At 38.9% G+C, this 18,678-nt stretch overlaps 3 protein-coding genes across 3 annotated transcripts in view; 2 read left to right on the plus strand and 1 right to left on the minus strand.

The window, feature by feature from the left end:
• Window positions 1-2: 2 nt before the first annotated feature.
• LOC141434704 (uncharacterized) lies at window positions 3-4,066 on the plus strand. The gene is made up of 2 exons (XM_074097136.1): window positions 3-104; window positions 3,634-4,066. The coding sequence occupies exons 1-2, from the start codon at window positions 57-59 to the stop codon at window positions 3,901-3,903; spliced, it is 318 nt and encodes a 105-aa protein (XP_073953237.1). The 5' UTR covers window positions 3-56; the 3' UTR covers window positions 3,904-4,066.
• A 6,284-nt stretch (window positions 4,067-10,350) lies between these two features.
• Window positions 10,351-12,538, plus strand: LOC141435273 (uncharacterized). Its single transcript, XM_074097964.1, has 2 exons — window positions 10,351-10,452; window positions 11,733-12,538. The coding sequence occupies exons 1-2, from the start codon at window positions 10,405-10,407 to the stop codon at window positions 12,000-12,002; spliced, it is 318 nt and encodes a 105-aa protein (XP_073954065.1). The 5' UTR covers window positions 10,351-10,404; the 3' UTR covers window positions 12,003-12,538.
• The window catches only part of LOC141435263 (zinc finger SWIM domain-containing protein 4-like), an 80,728-nt gene continuing 74,582 nt past the window's right edge, over window positions 12,533-18,678 (minus strand). Inside the window, 4 exon segments of the mRNA XM_074097946.1 lie at window positions 12,533-17,238; window positions 17,742-17,852; window positions 17,855-17,927; window positions 18,345-18,467. Coding sequence (XP_073954047.1) covers window positions 17,108-17,238; window positions 17,742-17,852; window positions 17,855-17,927; window positions 18,345-18,467 — 438 coding nt within the window. The 3' untranslated portion in view covers window positions 12,533-17,107.

An 18,678-nucleotide genomic window follows, 5' to 3' on the forward strand; every position in this document is an offset into this window, starting at 1 on the left:
AACTTTATGGCTTCTCGTATAACACGATTTACACTTAACTATATGCAAATGTTAAAATGAAAACGTTGCTGGTGGTGGTTGCGATTGGATTCAGATTTGCCGAGGCACGTATTACAAATTAAGTATAAACTAAACGTTAACGAAAGGCAAAATGTAAAAACATACTTAGTGCCTTTGGCCCTTGTGGCCACTAAATCCCCAAATTTATCACTTCAAAGTTCAATATCTCAAAAACGGCTGAACCGATTTTGATGAATCTAAGAACCATCACTATAAAACCTGCTTTCAAATAAAAAAAACCGCATTCAAATCGATCCAACAGTTTAAGAGCTACGGTACGGAGCCACAGACAGACAGACACACATAGCGGTCAAACTTATAACACCCCTTATTTTTTGCGTCGGGGGTTAAAAACGAGGGTGAAGGTGAAAGTGATCATCATTATCATCAGCCGGAAGATGTCCACTGCTGAACAAAGGCCTCCCCATAAATGAATATATATAAGGTCGCGGGTGAGCAAAGCAATTGTTTCAGTCCATATAGGCCTCGCCCTTAGAACAACAACTACCGCTGCTGAGGTGAAAGTACTCGTAGAAGTGGTTTAAAATAAAGTCATGATAGGTACAGTCACCAGCACCAATATCTGACACAACAAGCGTGCATAAATATCTGATACGACTCTATTTCTAGGGCCGGAAGGACGTGTCAGATATTTTTGCACGCTCCGCTGTGGCAGATATTAATGCTGGTGACTGTACTTTAACGTAATAGAATAATTTTTTCTTCAAATAAGTACTTTTAGCTAAATTGGACGTATTTTAGCAAAAACGTTCCAAACCTCAAAAGTGAAATTAAATAATAACATGACAGCGCTTTGGTACGTCCAATTCATAGATTTAATTTTTTAGATTTTAAACAAGTATTTTTTTATTAAATATAATGACCCGGATAACTCACGTCTTAAATCGAGTTTAGCTCGACATGTTTCGGGCTAATCCGTAGCCCTTCGTCTTCGGAGCAACGCGACTCAGCGGCTGCTGCAACACGCGCACTGCGCGCCGCCGCTCTGCTCGCGCGACTACCCGACGAAACTGACACCGGCACACAACTACCCGCGTTTTCATCATCATTACAACTGTCAAATGTAGGGTAGCACACAACACTAACAATATCGCTCTGTAAAGGTACGTTCACACACACCGATGACGCAGCACGAGTATTTAACACCGTTTTCCAACTCGGAGGTACCGTCCAACCACTATCCCGGTTGAAATTCGGCCGACGACTAATCTCGATGGCTTCACGCACTTTCCGCGGAATGAAAAATTTCTCTCTCGCAAGAACAGATACCTTATCAAATCTGATATAGTGCGTCGAATCCGAGTTCATTGAGTGCTCGGCCACAGCAGACCCCTTGTCGTCCTGTTTCCTCATACTGCGTATGTGCTCCGATACCCTTGTGGAAACGTTTCGTCCAGTCTCTCCAATATAGCTCTTGCCACAGGCACAGGGAATCATATATACCCCGGGGCCACTCAGGGGCTCCTTATCCTTCGGCGAACGTACCAACTGTCTGAGCTGCATATGAGGACAGAAATCGACTTGATGCTATATCTTCGGCGTAACAAGTGTCCGATTTTATCCGTCACCCCTTTTATAAACGGTAAATATACCGGAACCCTCTCAGCTCCCACCGGCCTATGACGAGTCGACACGTTCACCACACGGTTGCACTGCCTCCAGTTGTACCCATTGCTTTCCAAAACCCGTCTCACGTGACTCAGTTCACGATCCACAAATTTTGGATCACAAATATTCAAGGCTCAATTTATCAACGTTCTAGGCAAAGAAGACAAATGACAAGGATGGTGGTGTGAATCTGCCCTCAAGTATCGATCGTATGAGTTGGCTTACGATAAACTGTAGTTCCAATTTACCACAGGGTCCCCGCATAACCAAAACATCTAAAAACGGCAACTGCCCATCATTCTCAATCTCCACCGTGAACTTAACCTTATCGTGCAAAGTGTTAAGGTAGTCCGAAAACTGCGACAAACTATCCCTGGACACAATCGCAAAAACGTCATCCACGTACCGCCACCAATATCTGGGAACAACGGGAGCGTTGTTTAAAGCTCTTCCCTCCAACCACTCCATAAAAATATTGGCGGTGACCGGAGCAATCGGTGAACCCATGGCCACTCCATCAACTTGCAAAAAGTAATCACCGCGCCAAACCAAATAGCCGCTCTTCAAACACAACTCAATTCCCTCCATATACGCGGTACTGGGTAACTGGAGGCAGTGCAACCGTGTGGTGGGCGTGTCGACTCGTCATAGACCGGTGGGAGCTGAGAGGGTTCCGGTATATTTACCGTTTATAAAAGGGGTGACGGATAAAATCGGACACTTGTTACGCCGAAGATATAGCATCAAGTCGATTTTCTGTCCTCATATGCAGCTCAGACAGTTGGTACGTTCGCCGAAGGATAAGGAGCCCCTGAGTGGCCCCGGGGTATATATGATTCCCTGTGCCTGTGGCAAGAGCTATATTGGAGAGACTGGACGAAACGTTTCCACAAGGGTATCGGAGCACATACGCAGTATGAGGAAACAGGACGACAAGGGGTCTGCTGTGGCCGAGCACTCAATGAACTCGGATTCGACGCACTATATCAGATTTGATAAGGTATCTGTACTTGCGAGAGAGAAATTTTTCATTCCGCGGAAAGTGCGTGAAGCCATCGAGATTAGTCGTCGGCCGAATTTCAACCGGGATAGTGGTTGGACGGTACCTCCGAGTTGGAAAACGGTGTTAAATACTCGTGCTGCGTCATCGGTGTGTGTGAACGTACCTTTACAGAGCGATATTGTTAGTGTTGTGTGCTACCCTACATTTGACAGTTGTAATGATGATGAAAACGCGGGTAGTTGTGTGCCGGTGTCAGTTTCGTCGGGTAGTCGCGCGAGCAGAGCGGCGGCGCGCAGTGCGCGTGTTGCAGCAGCCGCTGAGTCGCGTTGCTCCGAAGACGAAGGGCTACGGATTAGCCCGAAACATGTCGAGCTAAACTCGATTTAAGACGTGAGTTATCCGGGTCATTATATTTAATATGAGTGAGTCTCACGGTAGTTTCATGTTCAAAGTATTTTTTTTTTTATTATGAGAGGGAGTTGGACAGAATAGGCTAACAATAATAATAATTAGAGCGAGGAAAACGAGCAAGCGGATCATCTGATGAGAAATGATCACCACCCGCTCATCATAATAAATATGTGTACCAACCAGTGGCGTAGCTATAGCTAGCATGGATGGCACCCCAAAACTCGAATCAAAAGAAACTTACTATACAAGTAGGCACCTATTAAGTAGGTGTTTGTTACCACCACTGAGTATGTAATATCTTTTAGTGGTGGTTATGCAATCTGCCACAGTTTTGGGATTTTTATAGGTGGCACTACTGATATTCACGGTCGGGTGTCACCCACATAGGGGCGGGCCGCCCCCGGCGCCCCCTAGCTATGCCACTGCTACCAACTACTGAAGGAGTCATTCAGTCGCAAGGAGGGGCAAAATATGACAAATAAAAGTTTGCAGCCTTGTCGACGTAAATTTTATGTTTTTCAATATTTCAGTATGAAGCAGCTCGCGAAGCAAGGCTTGTAGTGCTGCCGCCTCTAGTACTAGGTTACGAAGATATAAATGATGTTCCAGAAAACAAAAAAAAAGAACACGAACTACTTCTAGACAAGGATGTCGTCATGGATTCTATGAACGACACGAATTACGTAGACAAGGGTGTTACTGAGACAAAGAAGGATGCTGAGGGTGACGGCGAGACTTTGACTTTTGTGGGGACTATGATTATGCCGCATAGTTTCACCAGATGTTGTGGGTATAGGTAGTGCCACCAGAATTGAGGTCATTTACATTATTACGAAGTTAAAGTCAAAGAAACTGAATTGTGTATCAGAATGGAACCTTTGTCCTAATTGTCCTACTGTCATGTTGACATCCCATCCGTCTGCCAAAGAAATCATACTGAAACTGATTATCCACCGTACCTACCAGGTATCAAAAATATCTGAACACGCTTCTACGCCGTTAACAATAGAGTCGTGTTCAGATATTTTTGATCAAATGTTTGCTCACAATCACAAGTTTATGAACTCGACTGTGTACATATCTGTAAATCGAAAACAGTTTTCATGTCGTTGGCATAAAGTTTAGTCTTGCTTGGTCGGTCTGATTCTCAGATAAGTCTCAGTCTGTAACGTAACGTGATATAACATAACGTAACGTAACGTTGGTACGCGATACAATTTCCTCGATTGTAATTTGTAACTATACCTAAGGTATTTCATGCGGGTTTCATTAATAAATCAAACAAAAAGCACATTTTTCAATTATTTATATTGAAATTATCACCTTCGTCATACCAGCACAGAAGGGTGTCAACGTTATACGTACAACACAATTACAAAATATAATCGACACTGAGCACAGTACAAATAAAGTTGAAAATCAAGCAGCCGGCCCGGTTCGAATGGACTTGCCTGAAGGCACTTGGGGTTAGATTTGGCGTTACAAATTGGCAAGTCGATTTTAAAACGTGAATTTTACATTTAATATTGATCTGTAAAAATATTTTCAATGATCGAGTATTTTTTGTATTTTCACACCTTTATATTGAAAGAAAGGAAAACTTTACCAGAAACAGTAAATTTTACCAGACCATAACAAAAAAAAAACGAAACCGAAGGTAGTAGAGTCGTTTAACAGTGACTAGCTGTGGAACCGTTTCTCAATGTATTTCATGACTTCCTTGACAAAATTGGCCTGTGGTACATGACGTCATTATGAAAAGGTTCCACAAGTTGTCACTGTTCAAGTAGTTGGGCTTGTAAAGTAAACGCTATACTAAGATTTTTTTTAAACAAAAAAACGGCATTTCATATAAATAAATTCAATAATTCGATAGTACTTACTCAATTTTTATGATTTACATCACTTTAACACACACAGGCCGGCTAAGGCGACAAAATTATTGCTATACAATAAGACAGTCATTATTATTAAATAAGTACAAATTTGTACTGATTGCGCTCGAAATCGGAATGAGAGTATCAAGACAACAGAAATTAATATAATAGGTATCGGCACTGTTTTGTCGAAAGTTTTATCTTTTATTATCTATCAATTCTAACAGCTTATGCCTACGTTTCAAAGAATATTAGAGTGTGACAGAGATATCAATTGAGAGCCCAAGGTAGAGCGAGATAGTCCACACCTACACCGCTTCCGCGCCAGTTAAAAGGCGCCATCATTATTTTTATTTTGTGTTGGAAAATGGCGTTGCTCACAATTCACACCATTTGACCTAGTCCCAAAGTAAATTTAGCAAAGCTTGTGCTAGGGGTACTAAGCAACGGATAAATATAATTACCACCCTACTCACTACACGTTACCTACACCGTACCTACACTACACTACCACGGTACCTACCTACATGTTAATGTCTTTGTTTTTAATGATAAAATATAACGTCTTTCTTATATTCCCAAGCATATATCTTAATTGTAGGTACTTTAGTTTTTATATGCGAAATCGAGCGTCAGAAACGTTCGAGAATACGGCCTCGTCCTCAAGATATTTTTTTTTATTCGACTGGATGGCAAACGAGCAAGTGGGTCACCTGATGGTAGAGATTACCACCGCCCATAGACACCTGCAACACCAGGGGGATTGCAGATGCGCTGCCAACCTAGAGGCCTAAGATACCTTAAGTGCCAGTAATTTCACCGGCTGTCTTACTCTCCACGCCGAAACACAACAATGCAAGCACTGCTATTTCACGGCAGGATTAGCGAGCAAGATGGTGGTAGCAATCCGGGCGGAGCTTGCACAAGGTACTAACCACCTGCATTTACAGGCTCAGCCTCGTTAGAGGACCGTCAGATAGTTCACCCTTGTACTCAAAAAAAAAAACAAATGATTTATTCAGTAAATAGGCCGCAATGGGCACTTTTACACGTCATTTTTTTAAACTACCAGCGCTTTCGGATAGACCTTCATCGCCAAGAAGAATGCGCCGCAAGAAACTTGGCAGAAAGTCATTTTTTCATAATAATATAATTACAAATAAAATACTTAAAAACTATATTATACAATTAAAGAAAAAAAATAAAAAATAATAATAATAAAAATACAGGGATGTATGGGGTCCCTTAGTTACAATACTAAACACTAACTATATCTAAACTATATCTACGTTTAGTGGAAGTGTAGAATGCTTCCACCGTCATAAATTTTAAAATAATTTAATGTCTAATGTTTTAAGCGAATAAATGATTATTTTATTACTATTCTTATTTCAGTACAAAGCTGATTCTAAAGAAAGTTCATCATACGAAGATACGAGTTATTACAATACGACTACAAAGGGTGGTATCGCGAGTATGGAAAGAAATAATCTAACTGAACAAGAATATTATGAATTAGTTCGTGACCAGAATATTGATAATGATTATGATAATGACTATAATAACACGAAAGAACCGCTCGAGGATATTAATGGCTCCAATTGGGAAGTTAAGACATATGATGAAACGATGCAACTACTGAATGATTGGAATAGGACAAACTGGACAAACCCCAGAAGCAAGATTTTATTTGTTTATCTTCCCATAGTGTGTACGGTGTTAATATTATTGATTTGGCGTAAAAGAAAAACCTAAGCACCTACACGTAGGTACGCTGGACAACGTTACTGTCACGAGTGTAGAAGTTTTCCATATCAGCCATATCAGAACCCATAACAGGCGTCATCGAAACCTATGAGGAGCACTAATAATAATAATGATTTAGCACGCTTAACTAATGATAAGCTTTGTAAAAGAATAACTTTTAAGACACGTTTTTATTGACTGTACATTTTGTTGACTTCAAACTACATTATATAGTAAGTATGCCTCAGCTCAATCCGATAACAGTAAGTTGAAATAAATAAAATGGAAAAATAGTTTGCGAATTTCGAAATAAACAACATTTAGGAATACTGTTGGGGATCACCCGGAGCAAAAACATTTGCAATATACATTGGACTATCTGCGAGTGACAATTTTGTGAATTAGTGAGACGTGCTTTATGGATTCAGGCGTTACTTTACGACGGTCCATGTTTTGAAATAAAATGGATAATTGGGCCTGCTTCGGTAACGTTTGGCAACCAGTTTCATTTTGCAACTATTCAGGCGCTAAACTCCAAAATTGTAAATATTTAGGTAACAAATGATGATGATGAATATAATTTATTTTCAGGGCCATCGTGTGTTTGATAGGTTAGGTTAGTATAAACATCCTGAAATATTTACGGTTCAGAAATATTAAAAGTTGGGAAATGAAAAGTTGCAAAATGAAACAGGTTGCAAATGTTATTCGCCAAACATTAGTAAACCATAATTTTGATTTGCTCCTACAGTGTAAAGGTGCAAACAAGCTATCATAGCTCGCGGTGAGCAAATAAATTCTTTTAGTTTATTGGATACGAATTTTGTCAAAAAAAACGGTTTTGATAATAAAAAACAAGGTATACAGGGTGATCAATCCAAATGGGTCAGTAGGGAGAAATCAGAAACTATCAGACAAATCTAAATATTTACTTAGGAACTAGGGCGTTGATTTAAGATTTAATAAAAATGGCAATCAACTTTTTAATTAATTGGCACGCCTGCTTGAAAAATGTATTCTCATTTGTTTTTACTAAGATACTATCTACTTTGTGGTGCATGTTTATCTCGGTAGGTAGGTATGTAAGCAGCAAACACACACACACACACCCATGCGCCGGCAATCGTTGACGGTTTCTTTGTTTACTTTCATTTATTTTTTGTATAGTTAACATGTACCTGCATAAATAAATATCACGGGACAATTCACACCAATTGACCTAGTCCCAAAGTAAGCTTAGCAAAGCTCCCAAAGTAAGCTTAGGGGTACTAAGCAACGGATAAATATAATTATATAAATAGACCCACCTACTCACCTACACGTTACCTGCACCGTACCTACACTACACTACCACGGTACCTACCTACATGTTAATGTCTTTGTTTTATAATGATAAAATATAACGTCTTTCTTATACTCCCAAGCATGTATCTTAATTGTAGGTACTTTAGTTTTTATATGCGAAATCGAGCGTCAGAAAAGTTCGAAAATACCTCGTCCTCAAGATATATTTTTTTATTCGACTGGATGGCAAACGAGCAAAAGGGTCACCTGATGGTAGGGAATACAAAACCGGTTTTTATTGTATGGAGAAAGTGGTAAGAGATTACCACCGCCCATAGACACCTGCAACACCAGGGGGATTGCAGATGCGCTGCCAACCTAGAGGCCTAAGATGGGATACCTCAAGTGCCAGTAATTTCACCGGCTGTCTTACTCTCCACGCCGAAACACAACAATGCAAGCACTGCTATTTCACGGCAGGATTAGCGAGCAAGATGGTGGTAGCAATCCGGGCGGACCTTGCACAAGGTCCTACCACCTGCATTTACAGGCTCAGCCTCGTTAGAGGACCGTCAGATAGTTCACCCTTGTACTCAAAAAAAAACAAATGATTTATTCAGTAAATAGGCCGCAATGGGTACTTTTACACGTCATTTTTTTAAACTACCAGCGCTTTCGGAAAGACCTTCATCGCCAAGAAGAATGCGCCGCAAGAAACTTGGCAGAAAGTCATTTTTTCATAATAATATAATTACAAATAAAATACTTAAAAACTATATTATACAATTAAAGAAAAAAAAAAACAAAAAATAATAATAATAAAAATACAGGGATGTATGGGGTCCCTTAGTTACAATACTAAACACTAACTATAACTAAACTATATCTACGTTCAGTGGAAGTGTAGAATGCTTCCACCGTCATAAATTTTAAAATAATTTAATGTCTAATGTTTTAAGCGAATAAATGATTATTTTATTACTATTTTTATTTCAGTACAAAGCTGATTCTAAAGAAAGTTCATCATACGAAGATAAGAGTAATTACAATAGGACTACAAAGGGTGGTATCACGGGTATGGAAAGAAATAATCTAACTGAACAAGAATATTATGAATTAGTTCGTGACCAGAATATTTATAATGATTATGATAATGACTATAATAACACGAATGAACCGCTCGAGGATATTAATGGCTCCAATTGGGAAGTTAAGACATATGATGAAACGATGCAACTACTGAATGATTGGGAATAGGACAAACTGGACAAACCCCAGAAGCAAGATTTTATTTGTTTATCTTCCCATAGTGTGTACGGTGTTAATATTATTGATTTGGCGTAAAAGAAAAACCTAAGTACCTACACGTACGCTGGACTACGGTACGGTCACGAGTGTATAAGTTTTCCATATCAGCCATATCAGAACCCATAACAGGCGTCATCGAAACCTATGAGGAGCACTAATAATAATAATGATTTAGCACGCTTAACTAATGATAAGCTTTGTAAAAGAATAACTTTTAATACACGTTTTTTATTGACTGTACATTTTGTTGACTTCAAACTACATTATATAGTAAGTATGCCTCAGCTCATTCCGATAACAGTAAGTTGAAATAAATAAAATGGAAAAATAGTTTGCGAATTTCGAAATAAACAACATTTAGGAATACTGTTGGGGATCACCCCGGAGCAAAACATTTGCAATATACATTGGATTGTGAATTAGTGAGACGTGCTTTATGGATTCAGGCGTTACTTTACGACGGTCCATGTTTTAAAATAAAATGGATAATTTTGCGGCTACTGCCTCTTCGCAACGTAACGTTTGGCAACCAGTTTCATTTTGCAACTATTCATTTCGCAAACTCCAAAACTGTAAATATTTAGGTAACAAATAAATCTAATCTTTCAGGGTTTATTTCAGGGCCATCGTGTGTTTAGGATAGGTTAGGTTAGTTTTATAAAAATCCTGAAATATTTACAGTTTCAGAAATATTAAACTGTTGGGAAATGAAAAGTTGCGAAATGAAACAGGTTGCCAAACGTTATTCGCCGAAACATTAGTAAACCATAATTTTGATTTGCTCCTCCGCGAAGTAGTGCAGTCAAGCTATGCATAGCTGCGTCTGCGCAATCAGTTCAATAGTTTCGGAGCAAATTGGCTGCGACGGACGGACAGACACACACGAGTGGTAATCCTGTAAGTATTTAAATTTTTCCTTTCGAAGTAAGTACGGAACCGTAAAAATCACAAATATTTACGTACTGAGCTCTAACTAAAGCAACTTTCATAACTCTGGCAAATAAAAATCCGTATTTCATTAATGTTATCCAACTTTATGGCTTCTCGTATAACACGATTTACACTTAACTATATGCAAATGTTAAAATGAAAACGTTGCTGGTGGTGGTTGCGATTGGATTCAGATTTGCCGAGGCACGTATTACAAATTAAGTATAAACTAAATCGTTAACGAAAGGCAAAATGTAAAAACATACTTTAACCTAATCCCCAAATGTATCACTTCAAAGTTCAATATCTCAAAAACGGCTGAACCGATTTTGATGAATCTAAGAACCACCACTACAAAACCTGCTTTCAAATAAAAAAAACCGCATTCAAATCGATCCAACAGTTTAAGAGCTACGGTGCCACAGACAGACAGACACACATAGCGGTCAAACTTATAACACCCCTTATTTTTGCGTCGGGGGTTAAAAAACGAGGGTGAAGGTGAAAGTGATCATCATTATCATCAGCCGGAAGATGTCCACTGCTGAACAAAGGCCTCCCCATAAATGTATATATATAAGGTCGCGGGTGAGCAAAGCAATTGTTTCAGTCCATATAGGCCTCGCCCTTAGAACAACAACTACCGCTGCTGAGGTGAAAGTACTCGTAGAAGTGGTTTAAAATAAAGTCATGATAGGTACAGTCACCAGCACCAATATCTGACACAACAAGCGTGTATAAATATCTGATACGACTCTATTTCTGGGGCCGGAAGGACGTGTCAGATATTTTTGCACGCTCCGCTGTGGCAGATATTAATGCTGGTGACTGTACTTTAACGTAATAGAATCATTTTTTTTTCAAATAAGTACTTTAAGCTAAATTGGACGTATTTTAGCAAAAACGTTCCAAACCTCAAAAGTGAAATTAAATAATAACATGACAGCGCTTTGGTACGTCCAATTCATAGATTTAATTTTTTAGATTTTAAACAAGTAATTTTTTTTTATTATGAGAGGGAGTTGGACAGAATAGGCTAACAATAATAATAATTAGAGCGAGGAAAACGAGCAAGCGGATCATCTGATGAGAAATGATCACCACCGCTCATCATAATAAATTTGAGTACCAACCAGTGGCGTAGCTATAGCTAGCATGGATGGCACCCCAAAACTCGAATCAAAAGAAACTTACTATACAAGTAGGCACCTATTAAGTAGGTGCTTGTTACCACCACTGAGTATGTAATATCTTTTAGTGGTGGTTATGCAATCTGCCACAGTTTTGGGAATTTTTATAGGTGGCACTACTGATGTTCACGGTCGGGTGTCACCCACTTAGGGGCGGGCCGCCCCCGCCGCCCCCTAGCTATGCCACTGGTACCAACTACTGAAGGAGTCATTCAGTCGCAAGAAGGGGCAAATTATGACAAATAAAAGTTTGCAGCCTTGTCGACGTAAATTTTATGTTTTTCAATATTTCAGTATGAAGCAGCTCGTGAAGCAAGGCTTGTAGTGCTGCCGCCTCTAGTACTAGGTTACGAAGATATAAATGATGTTCCAGAAAACAAAAAAAAAGAACACGAACTACTTCTAGACAAGGATGTCGTCATGGATTCTATGAACGACACGAATTACGTAGACAAGGGTGTTACTGAGACAAAGAAGGATGCTGAGGGAGACGGCGAGACTTTGACTTTTGTAGGGACTATGATTATGCCGCATAGCTTCACTAGATGTTGTGGATATAGGTAGTGCCACCAGAATTGAGGTCATTTACATTCTTACGAAGTTAAAGTCAAAGAAACTGAATTGTGTATCAGAATGGAACCTTTGTCCTAATTGTCCTACTGTCATGTTGACATCCCATCCGTCTGCCAAAGAAATCATACTGAAACTGATTATCCACCGTACCTACCAGGTAGGTACAGTCGAGTTCATAAACTGGTGAGCAAAAATTTGATCAAAAATATCTGAACACGCTTCTACGCCGTTAACAATAGAGTCGTGTTCAGATATTTTTGATCAAATGTTTGCTCCCAATCACAAGTTTATGAACTCGACTGTGTACATATCTGTAAATCGAAAACAGTTTTCATGTCGTTGGCATAAAGTTTAGTCTTGCTTGGTCGGTCTGATTCTCAGATAAGTCTCAGTCTGTAACGTAACGTGATATAACATAACGTAACGTAACGTTGGTACGCGATACAATTTCCTCGATTGTAATTTGTAACTACACCTAAGGTATTTCATGCGGGTTTCATTAATAAATCAAACAAAAAGCACATTTTTCAATTATTTATATTGAAATTATCACCTTCGTCATACCAGCACAGAAGGGTGTCAACGTTATACGTACAACACAATTACAAAATATAATCGACACTGAGCACAGTACAAATAAAGTTGAAAATCAAGCAGCCGGCCCGGTTCGAATGGACTTGCCTGAAGGCACTTGGGGTTCGTTTTTGGCGTTACAAATTGGCAAGTCGATTTTAAAACGTGAATTTTACATTTAATATTGATCTGTAAAAATATTTTTAATGATCGAGTATTTTTTGTATTTTCATACCTTTATAACCAAGCTTGAAAGAAAAGATAACTTTACCAGAAACAGTAAATTTTACCAGACCATAACAAAAAAAAAACGAAACCGAAGGTAGTAGAGTCGTTTAACAGTGACTAGCTGTGGAACCGTTTCTCAATGTATTTCATGACTTCCTTGACAAAATTGGCCTGTGGTACATGACGTCATTATGAAAAGGTTCCACAAATTGTCACTGTTCAAGTGGTTGGGCTTGTAAAGCTATACTAAGATTTTATTAAACCAAAAAACGGCATTTAGATATAAATAAATTCAATAATTCGATAGTACTTACTCAATTTTTATGATTTAAACATCACTTTAACACAGGCCGGCTAAGGCGACAAAATTATTGCTATACAATAAGACAGTCATTATTATTAAATAAGTACAAATTTGTACTGATTGCGCTCGAAATCGGAATGAGAGTATCTAGACAACAGAAATTAATATAATAGGTATCGGCACTGTTTTGTCGAAAGTTTTATCTTTTATTATCTATCAATTCTAACAGCCTATGCCTACGTTTCAAAGAATATTAGAGTGTGACAGAGATATCAATTGAGAGCCCAAGGTAGAGCGAGATAGTCCACACCTACACCGCTTCCGCGCCAGTTAAAAGGCGCCATCATCATTTTTATTTTGCACTGGAAAATGGCGTTGCCATCTAGAAGATATCCTCATAAAATATAAGGCTTTTTACTATTTTTATAATTACTTTGCGAAATAAATACTGTCATCCATTTCTGCATTATGTTTGTTGTTGTTTCTTTTAAAAAAATATGGCTCTGTCCATTCGAGGACAATTTTGCCAGTGTCTAGTAGTTTTTGCCGTTGTACGGTAAAAAAATTCTAGAAAACGAAATATGAGAGGTAATGGTGGATGAACGATGACAGCGCGAATCCTATCCATTATGTTTGTTAAATACCCAAATTGTTCGTCACTAATCAGGAAATTGGCAAAATGAGTCAATGCTTAAGAGTCGTAATTCAATTCTAATGTTCTTTGAAACACGCAGGCCATTGAATGCGCTTTGTTAGAAATCGATATAGTAGTTTCAATATGAAAATTCAGAATAATTTTAAAGGATCCGCCTTTACTTAAGGGCTTTCTACACAGCGTCTTTTGAAGACAAACGCGCATTTCTATCGCGTATCCATTAGAGCAGCCTCAGGCCGAGCAGCCTCGAGCCGAGCCATATTTTGTCGGTTTTTTGGCCGTGCTCAAAGGAGCCTCAGTCTGAGCCGTGCCTTTGGCAGCGTCTCCACTTGCGCGGCCTCGGAGCGAGGCAGCCGCTCGGCCCGAGGCTGCCTCTAGTGGATACGCGGCTTATGCGTAACTGCATGGAGAAACTTGGCGATTATTTTTCGCAAGTTAGACTAGGTACGTACGCACTATGCGGCTAACCGCGTGGTTTGAGCGCGTCTCTTTCTCAAGCGATACTTTGAAGAGGGACGGCGCGCTACATGCGTCTAACCGCATAGTGTGTACGTACGTAGTCTAAGGGATATTTTAATCGCGTATTTTTCTTCAAAATTTCACTGTATAATAATGTAAGCCCTTATTAAACTGCAGTATTTGTGTATCTTATGTGTCCAATGTTACAACTCAGATTAGTTAAAAACTTATTAGCTCTATTGACAACCGAAACTTAATAAGTTCTGAATTTCTTATTAAGATAGTTATTTTTTAGGCTACGTTATTTTTCTAACATCAGGTTTTAAAATATATCACTCATCTATTTTTATTAGATTACTAAACAAAAATTATTACTAGACCGCGATTAGAATGGAATTGGAAGATCTGTCATTTTGTATCACTTTTGTATTTATTTTGACGGGTAGCAACCCTAGCGCCACCTCTATTTTGACGCAGTAACAAGTACTGACGAAATTCATGTTCTGTTCTAGTTACATCGTCTTTTGAAGTTTCAACTCTTTCCATTGGATTTCAGTCTCCATGCATATAATCTGTCTTTAGAGAGATTTCTCTTTTTTATAGAAATATATTTCACACCAACGATTCCAAGACTCAGCTCTAAAAATTACATTTAATTTTAAGACGGAAAACGTGTAAATACAATAAAACTTTGAAATATTATTGAGTTAAACAACAAGTGACATCATAGTTCAGTATTACCACACAAAATATAAGGAGAATCTACTTTTGGAAAGTCATAAGAGTATGTATTGTACAGTCGAGTTCGTTAACATATGAGCAAAAATTTGATCATAATATCTGAACACGACTCCATTGTTAATGGCGCGCAGAAGAGCGTGCTCAGATTGTTTTGATCAAACTTTTGCTTACAAGTTTATGAACTCGAGTGTACGTAGTTAGGTATATAAAATAAATGTCAACTTTATTCCTGATCTAGTCGCGGTCTAATAATAACCATATTTTGGGTTGCAACATTGAACGCAGTCACAAATTTAAGTCTTTAATTTGTCATGTTTTTGTTTCAATTATTCATCACTCAGCGCTTTAACACATTTTATCGATTATATACAATATTATAAAACAAATTGGATACAGTGGTGTGACGTTTATTTTTTCATTTGACACATATTAGGGTTGGCAAAATATTTGTTATAACGTTTTGACAGTTGCGTCGTTCGCACAACCCTCCCAGCACACCACAAAAAGTACAAAATTCTCCCGTCTCCTTACGCGCTATTTCTTTCATTCTAATATTTGAACACTATCCGAATGTCTATTATTTAAACATTAAACATCTATTTTTATAAATGCACTTCTTGTTAATTTATCTACGCTAGGATAGAGTGAAAGTTAGTTCAAAATCAAAGTATCCAAAATAATTGACGCCAACGTTACATAAAATTGGGATCTAGTAAAAAAAAGAGTTTAAGGGGCTTTCACCATCCATTGATTAGTGTTAACTGACGGTTAAATGTGATGCCGTCTCCATCTATGCGAACAAAACAAATAGAGACGGCATCACATTCAACCGTCAGTTAACACTAATCAATGGATGGTGAAACATCCCCTAAGTCATGTCTCTTTCAAAAGGACATGAAAATGACAAGAACAAAAAAAATTAAAAGAAAACAATGTTCACAAGCCAGGTACCTACACAAAAAAACGAAAATGGAATTGATGGTGACGATAATTAAAAATAAAACAAGACCACAGAGAAAGAATTAATAGGGCGGATGCTCACTGAAAGGAAAATGGCATTGGTTATTCACACTTTTGGACTTATTTTAATATTTCTTTGGTGTTGTGTCATATTTAATGATTGATTCCATATCGGACGCTATACGATGGCGCACTATACTAAACTCCTAGATCTGTGCAAACATATTAATATAATGATATAAGAAATACTGTTAAGAGTATTCTTGATTTTTACACGATTTACAGATCATAAAAATAATTCAATGTCCGCACAAACCGAAAAAGCTATACGTACGTACCTACCGAAAACTAAACTTATCTATATTTACACGAGCTAAGTCTATTTACATAAAAATGGAATCATTGAGATCATTAAAATATACTTACAAATGTAGAATGACATTTTTAAGGATTAACTACTGTAATAATAAAATAATACTTCACTTTAGACTGGTTTGGTACTTGGTGTTACCATGAATGAGGTATTGACGTTTACCTTAGCGGTAAAAAAACTATCTTGTCTATGGCATAGAGCATAGACAAAACACGAAGACGCGCGGCGCTGTATTGCACGAATCAAACATAAAACAAAAACGAAACGATTGCACTAAAAAAAATACAACAGCATTTAAACAAGCTGGTTCCAACGAATTGACAGCTTGGGTTTTTTTTTACAATGTAACAATAAAACATGAACTGAACTCGTGTTAAGGGACACAGCACACAGATACTTTCGAATACAATAAAAACGCACTTCGCAAAAGTACGATTGAATCTGTATTGGGGAACGCGTTTACACCATGTGCTATGTGCCTATGCGCTTAAGTACCTAAGTCCTACTAAAAGCCCTGCTAAGGACCCTGTTTGCATTGCAGTACCATAGTCATAATTTTGAGTCTGCAAGCGCGTTTTTCGATCTGTATTATTAGCACTGCATGCATACACATAATGATCGCAAGCAGCGCTTTGAACAGTCCTCTAAAAGTCTTTTAGAACACTAAAGTCGCATAACACGCCTTTAACAAGATGTAAGTCTCCGCCACGAAACAAATGAGATCCGACATTATACTTCAGGAATAAAATGCGATTTATATCCCCTACACACTGCGACAGAGGCCATTTAAATTCGTAGTCAGTTCAGCCGAACCTCTCTTTGACGAGGAACATAAGTTTCTTCTTGCCCTTGTATTTGAGTTTAATTTCCTGTAGCAGAGCCGCAAATTGGTGTGGGCCGTCGTGTGCTAGCGCGAATGTGTCTCTGGCTTTACCTGCAACAACAAATGATAGAGATTGTAATAAAATTTCTAATACAAGCTTGTTTGCTGACTGTATTTTTTGTTGACTATACTTGCATTGTCATCTAATCTACATTTGCGTACCAAATTTCGATGTCTTAGTCTACTTCTTCGCTTACCATCAGGCGTGATTGTAGTTAAACAGAAGCCTATTTCTGTGTAAATTAACTGTTGAAGAGTTCCGTCCTTCGGAAATGAGCCTGGCGGGACCACCAGGATAAAAGTACCAGATTATTGTATTGTCACTAGGTTTACATAAGCATGTCAAATTTCAATTCAATTCGGCCACACTACTTGTTTGCAAAATTTGACCTTTACCTACATACACATATTGCAAGTAGAATAAAAGTTTGTAAAAACGCGGTGTGCGAAGGCTCTAAGGCTACGTACGCACTATGCAGTTAACCGCACCGTCGCTCTTTAAAGTATCGCTCGAGCAAAACCCCACGGTTAGCGGCAATAGTAAAGTAACTTACCGAGAAAGTCCACGAAGTCGGCGTAATGTCTTGGCGAGATGTGCGCAAGCCGCGCGTGCGTGGTGGATGCGTACGCGCGCAAAGCGGCCTCCAGCAGCGGCCGCAGCGGGGTCGGGGGTCGCGGGGCGGGGGTCGTGCGCGGGAGCAGCCAGCCGCCGCCACGCAGCAGCGCCGGAGGACGTCCGACTGTGGAGTAACGACAGTTTAGGATACCTAGTCATTATGAACAGCTAGGTCCTCCACCCATATGTATAACTTCAAATCCTATTGTTTAATCAGGAGATTCAGGAGGTGGCGGGACGATTTGGAGCGATTCCAGCCGGAATAGCGACATTTTGCTAAGCCAGAGTAGAGTGGAGGGAGAAAGTGAGTGTGTGTCAAATTTGGTATGTAAATAGTAAATAGTTGGAAATCTAAAATAAATATAAGCTACTTTTATCCCGATATCCCCAAGGGGATTAGAGTCATGAAATTTAAGCACAGTTGTCTTGCAATGCTAATGAAGTTCACGATGTAATATTTTGAAATTCCCATGGGAAATAAATTCAACTGCTAAATCCAATGGTTAAGGAACGAAGCCACGGATAAAGTACTAATACTAACCAGGACGGGTGCGCATTGTACGTTCTTCACTAGCAGCGGCAGCATCGCTTGAAGTTCGGCGCGTCCCAAAGAATGCGCCAGCGCTACTGCCCAGTGGATGTCTGCGATGGCAGGGTGGCTGTCCTGTAGACAAAGATACTTACAGGTTTTAATATCGACGCTTTTTAGATTAGTCTTTTTTTAGTCTAGTTTCTTAAATGTTCCCTAAGTCTAAGATCTATGAAAGCCTTGTAACCATAGGCATTTCGACATAAAGATGTTATTATTCTTTTTAATTTTAGTATGGCCACGGCAAAGAGTTACATGAAAGCTGATGCCTCTCGCCACCTTTGCA

The sequence above is a fragment of the Choristoneura fumiferana genome, chromosome 14 (assembly GCF_025370935.1).
Source record: "Choristoneura fumiferana chromosome 14, NRCan_CFum_1, whole genome shotgun sequence".
NCBI classification, from domain to species: domain Eukaryota; kingdom Metazoa; phylum Arthropoda; class Insecta; order Lepidoptera; family Tortricidae; genus Choristoneura; species Choristoneura fumiferana.

What these genes read in the sequence shown, in the direction of transcription:
- LOC141435273 (XM_074097964.1), top strand. Translation starts at nt 10,405, where the DNA reads ATGAAAACGTTGCTGGTGGTGGTTGCGATTGGATTCAGATTTGCCGAG. An exon ending in TTGGATTCAGATTTGCCGAG is followed by an intron (nt 10,453 to 11,732) that starts GCACGTATTACA and finishes TCAATATTTCAG; the next exon opens with TATGAAGCAGCTCGTGAAGC.
- LOC141434704 (XM_074097136.1), top strand. Translation starts at nt 57, where the DNA reads ATGAAAACGTTGCTGGTGGTGGTTGCGATTGGATTCAGATTTGCCGAG. An exon ending in TTGGATTCAGATTTGCCGAG is followed by an intron (nt 105 to 3,633) that starts GCACGTATTACA and finishes TCAATATTTCAG; the next exon opens with TATGAAGCAGCTCGCGAAGC.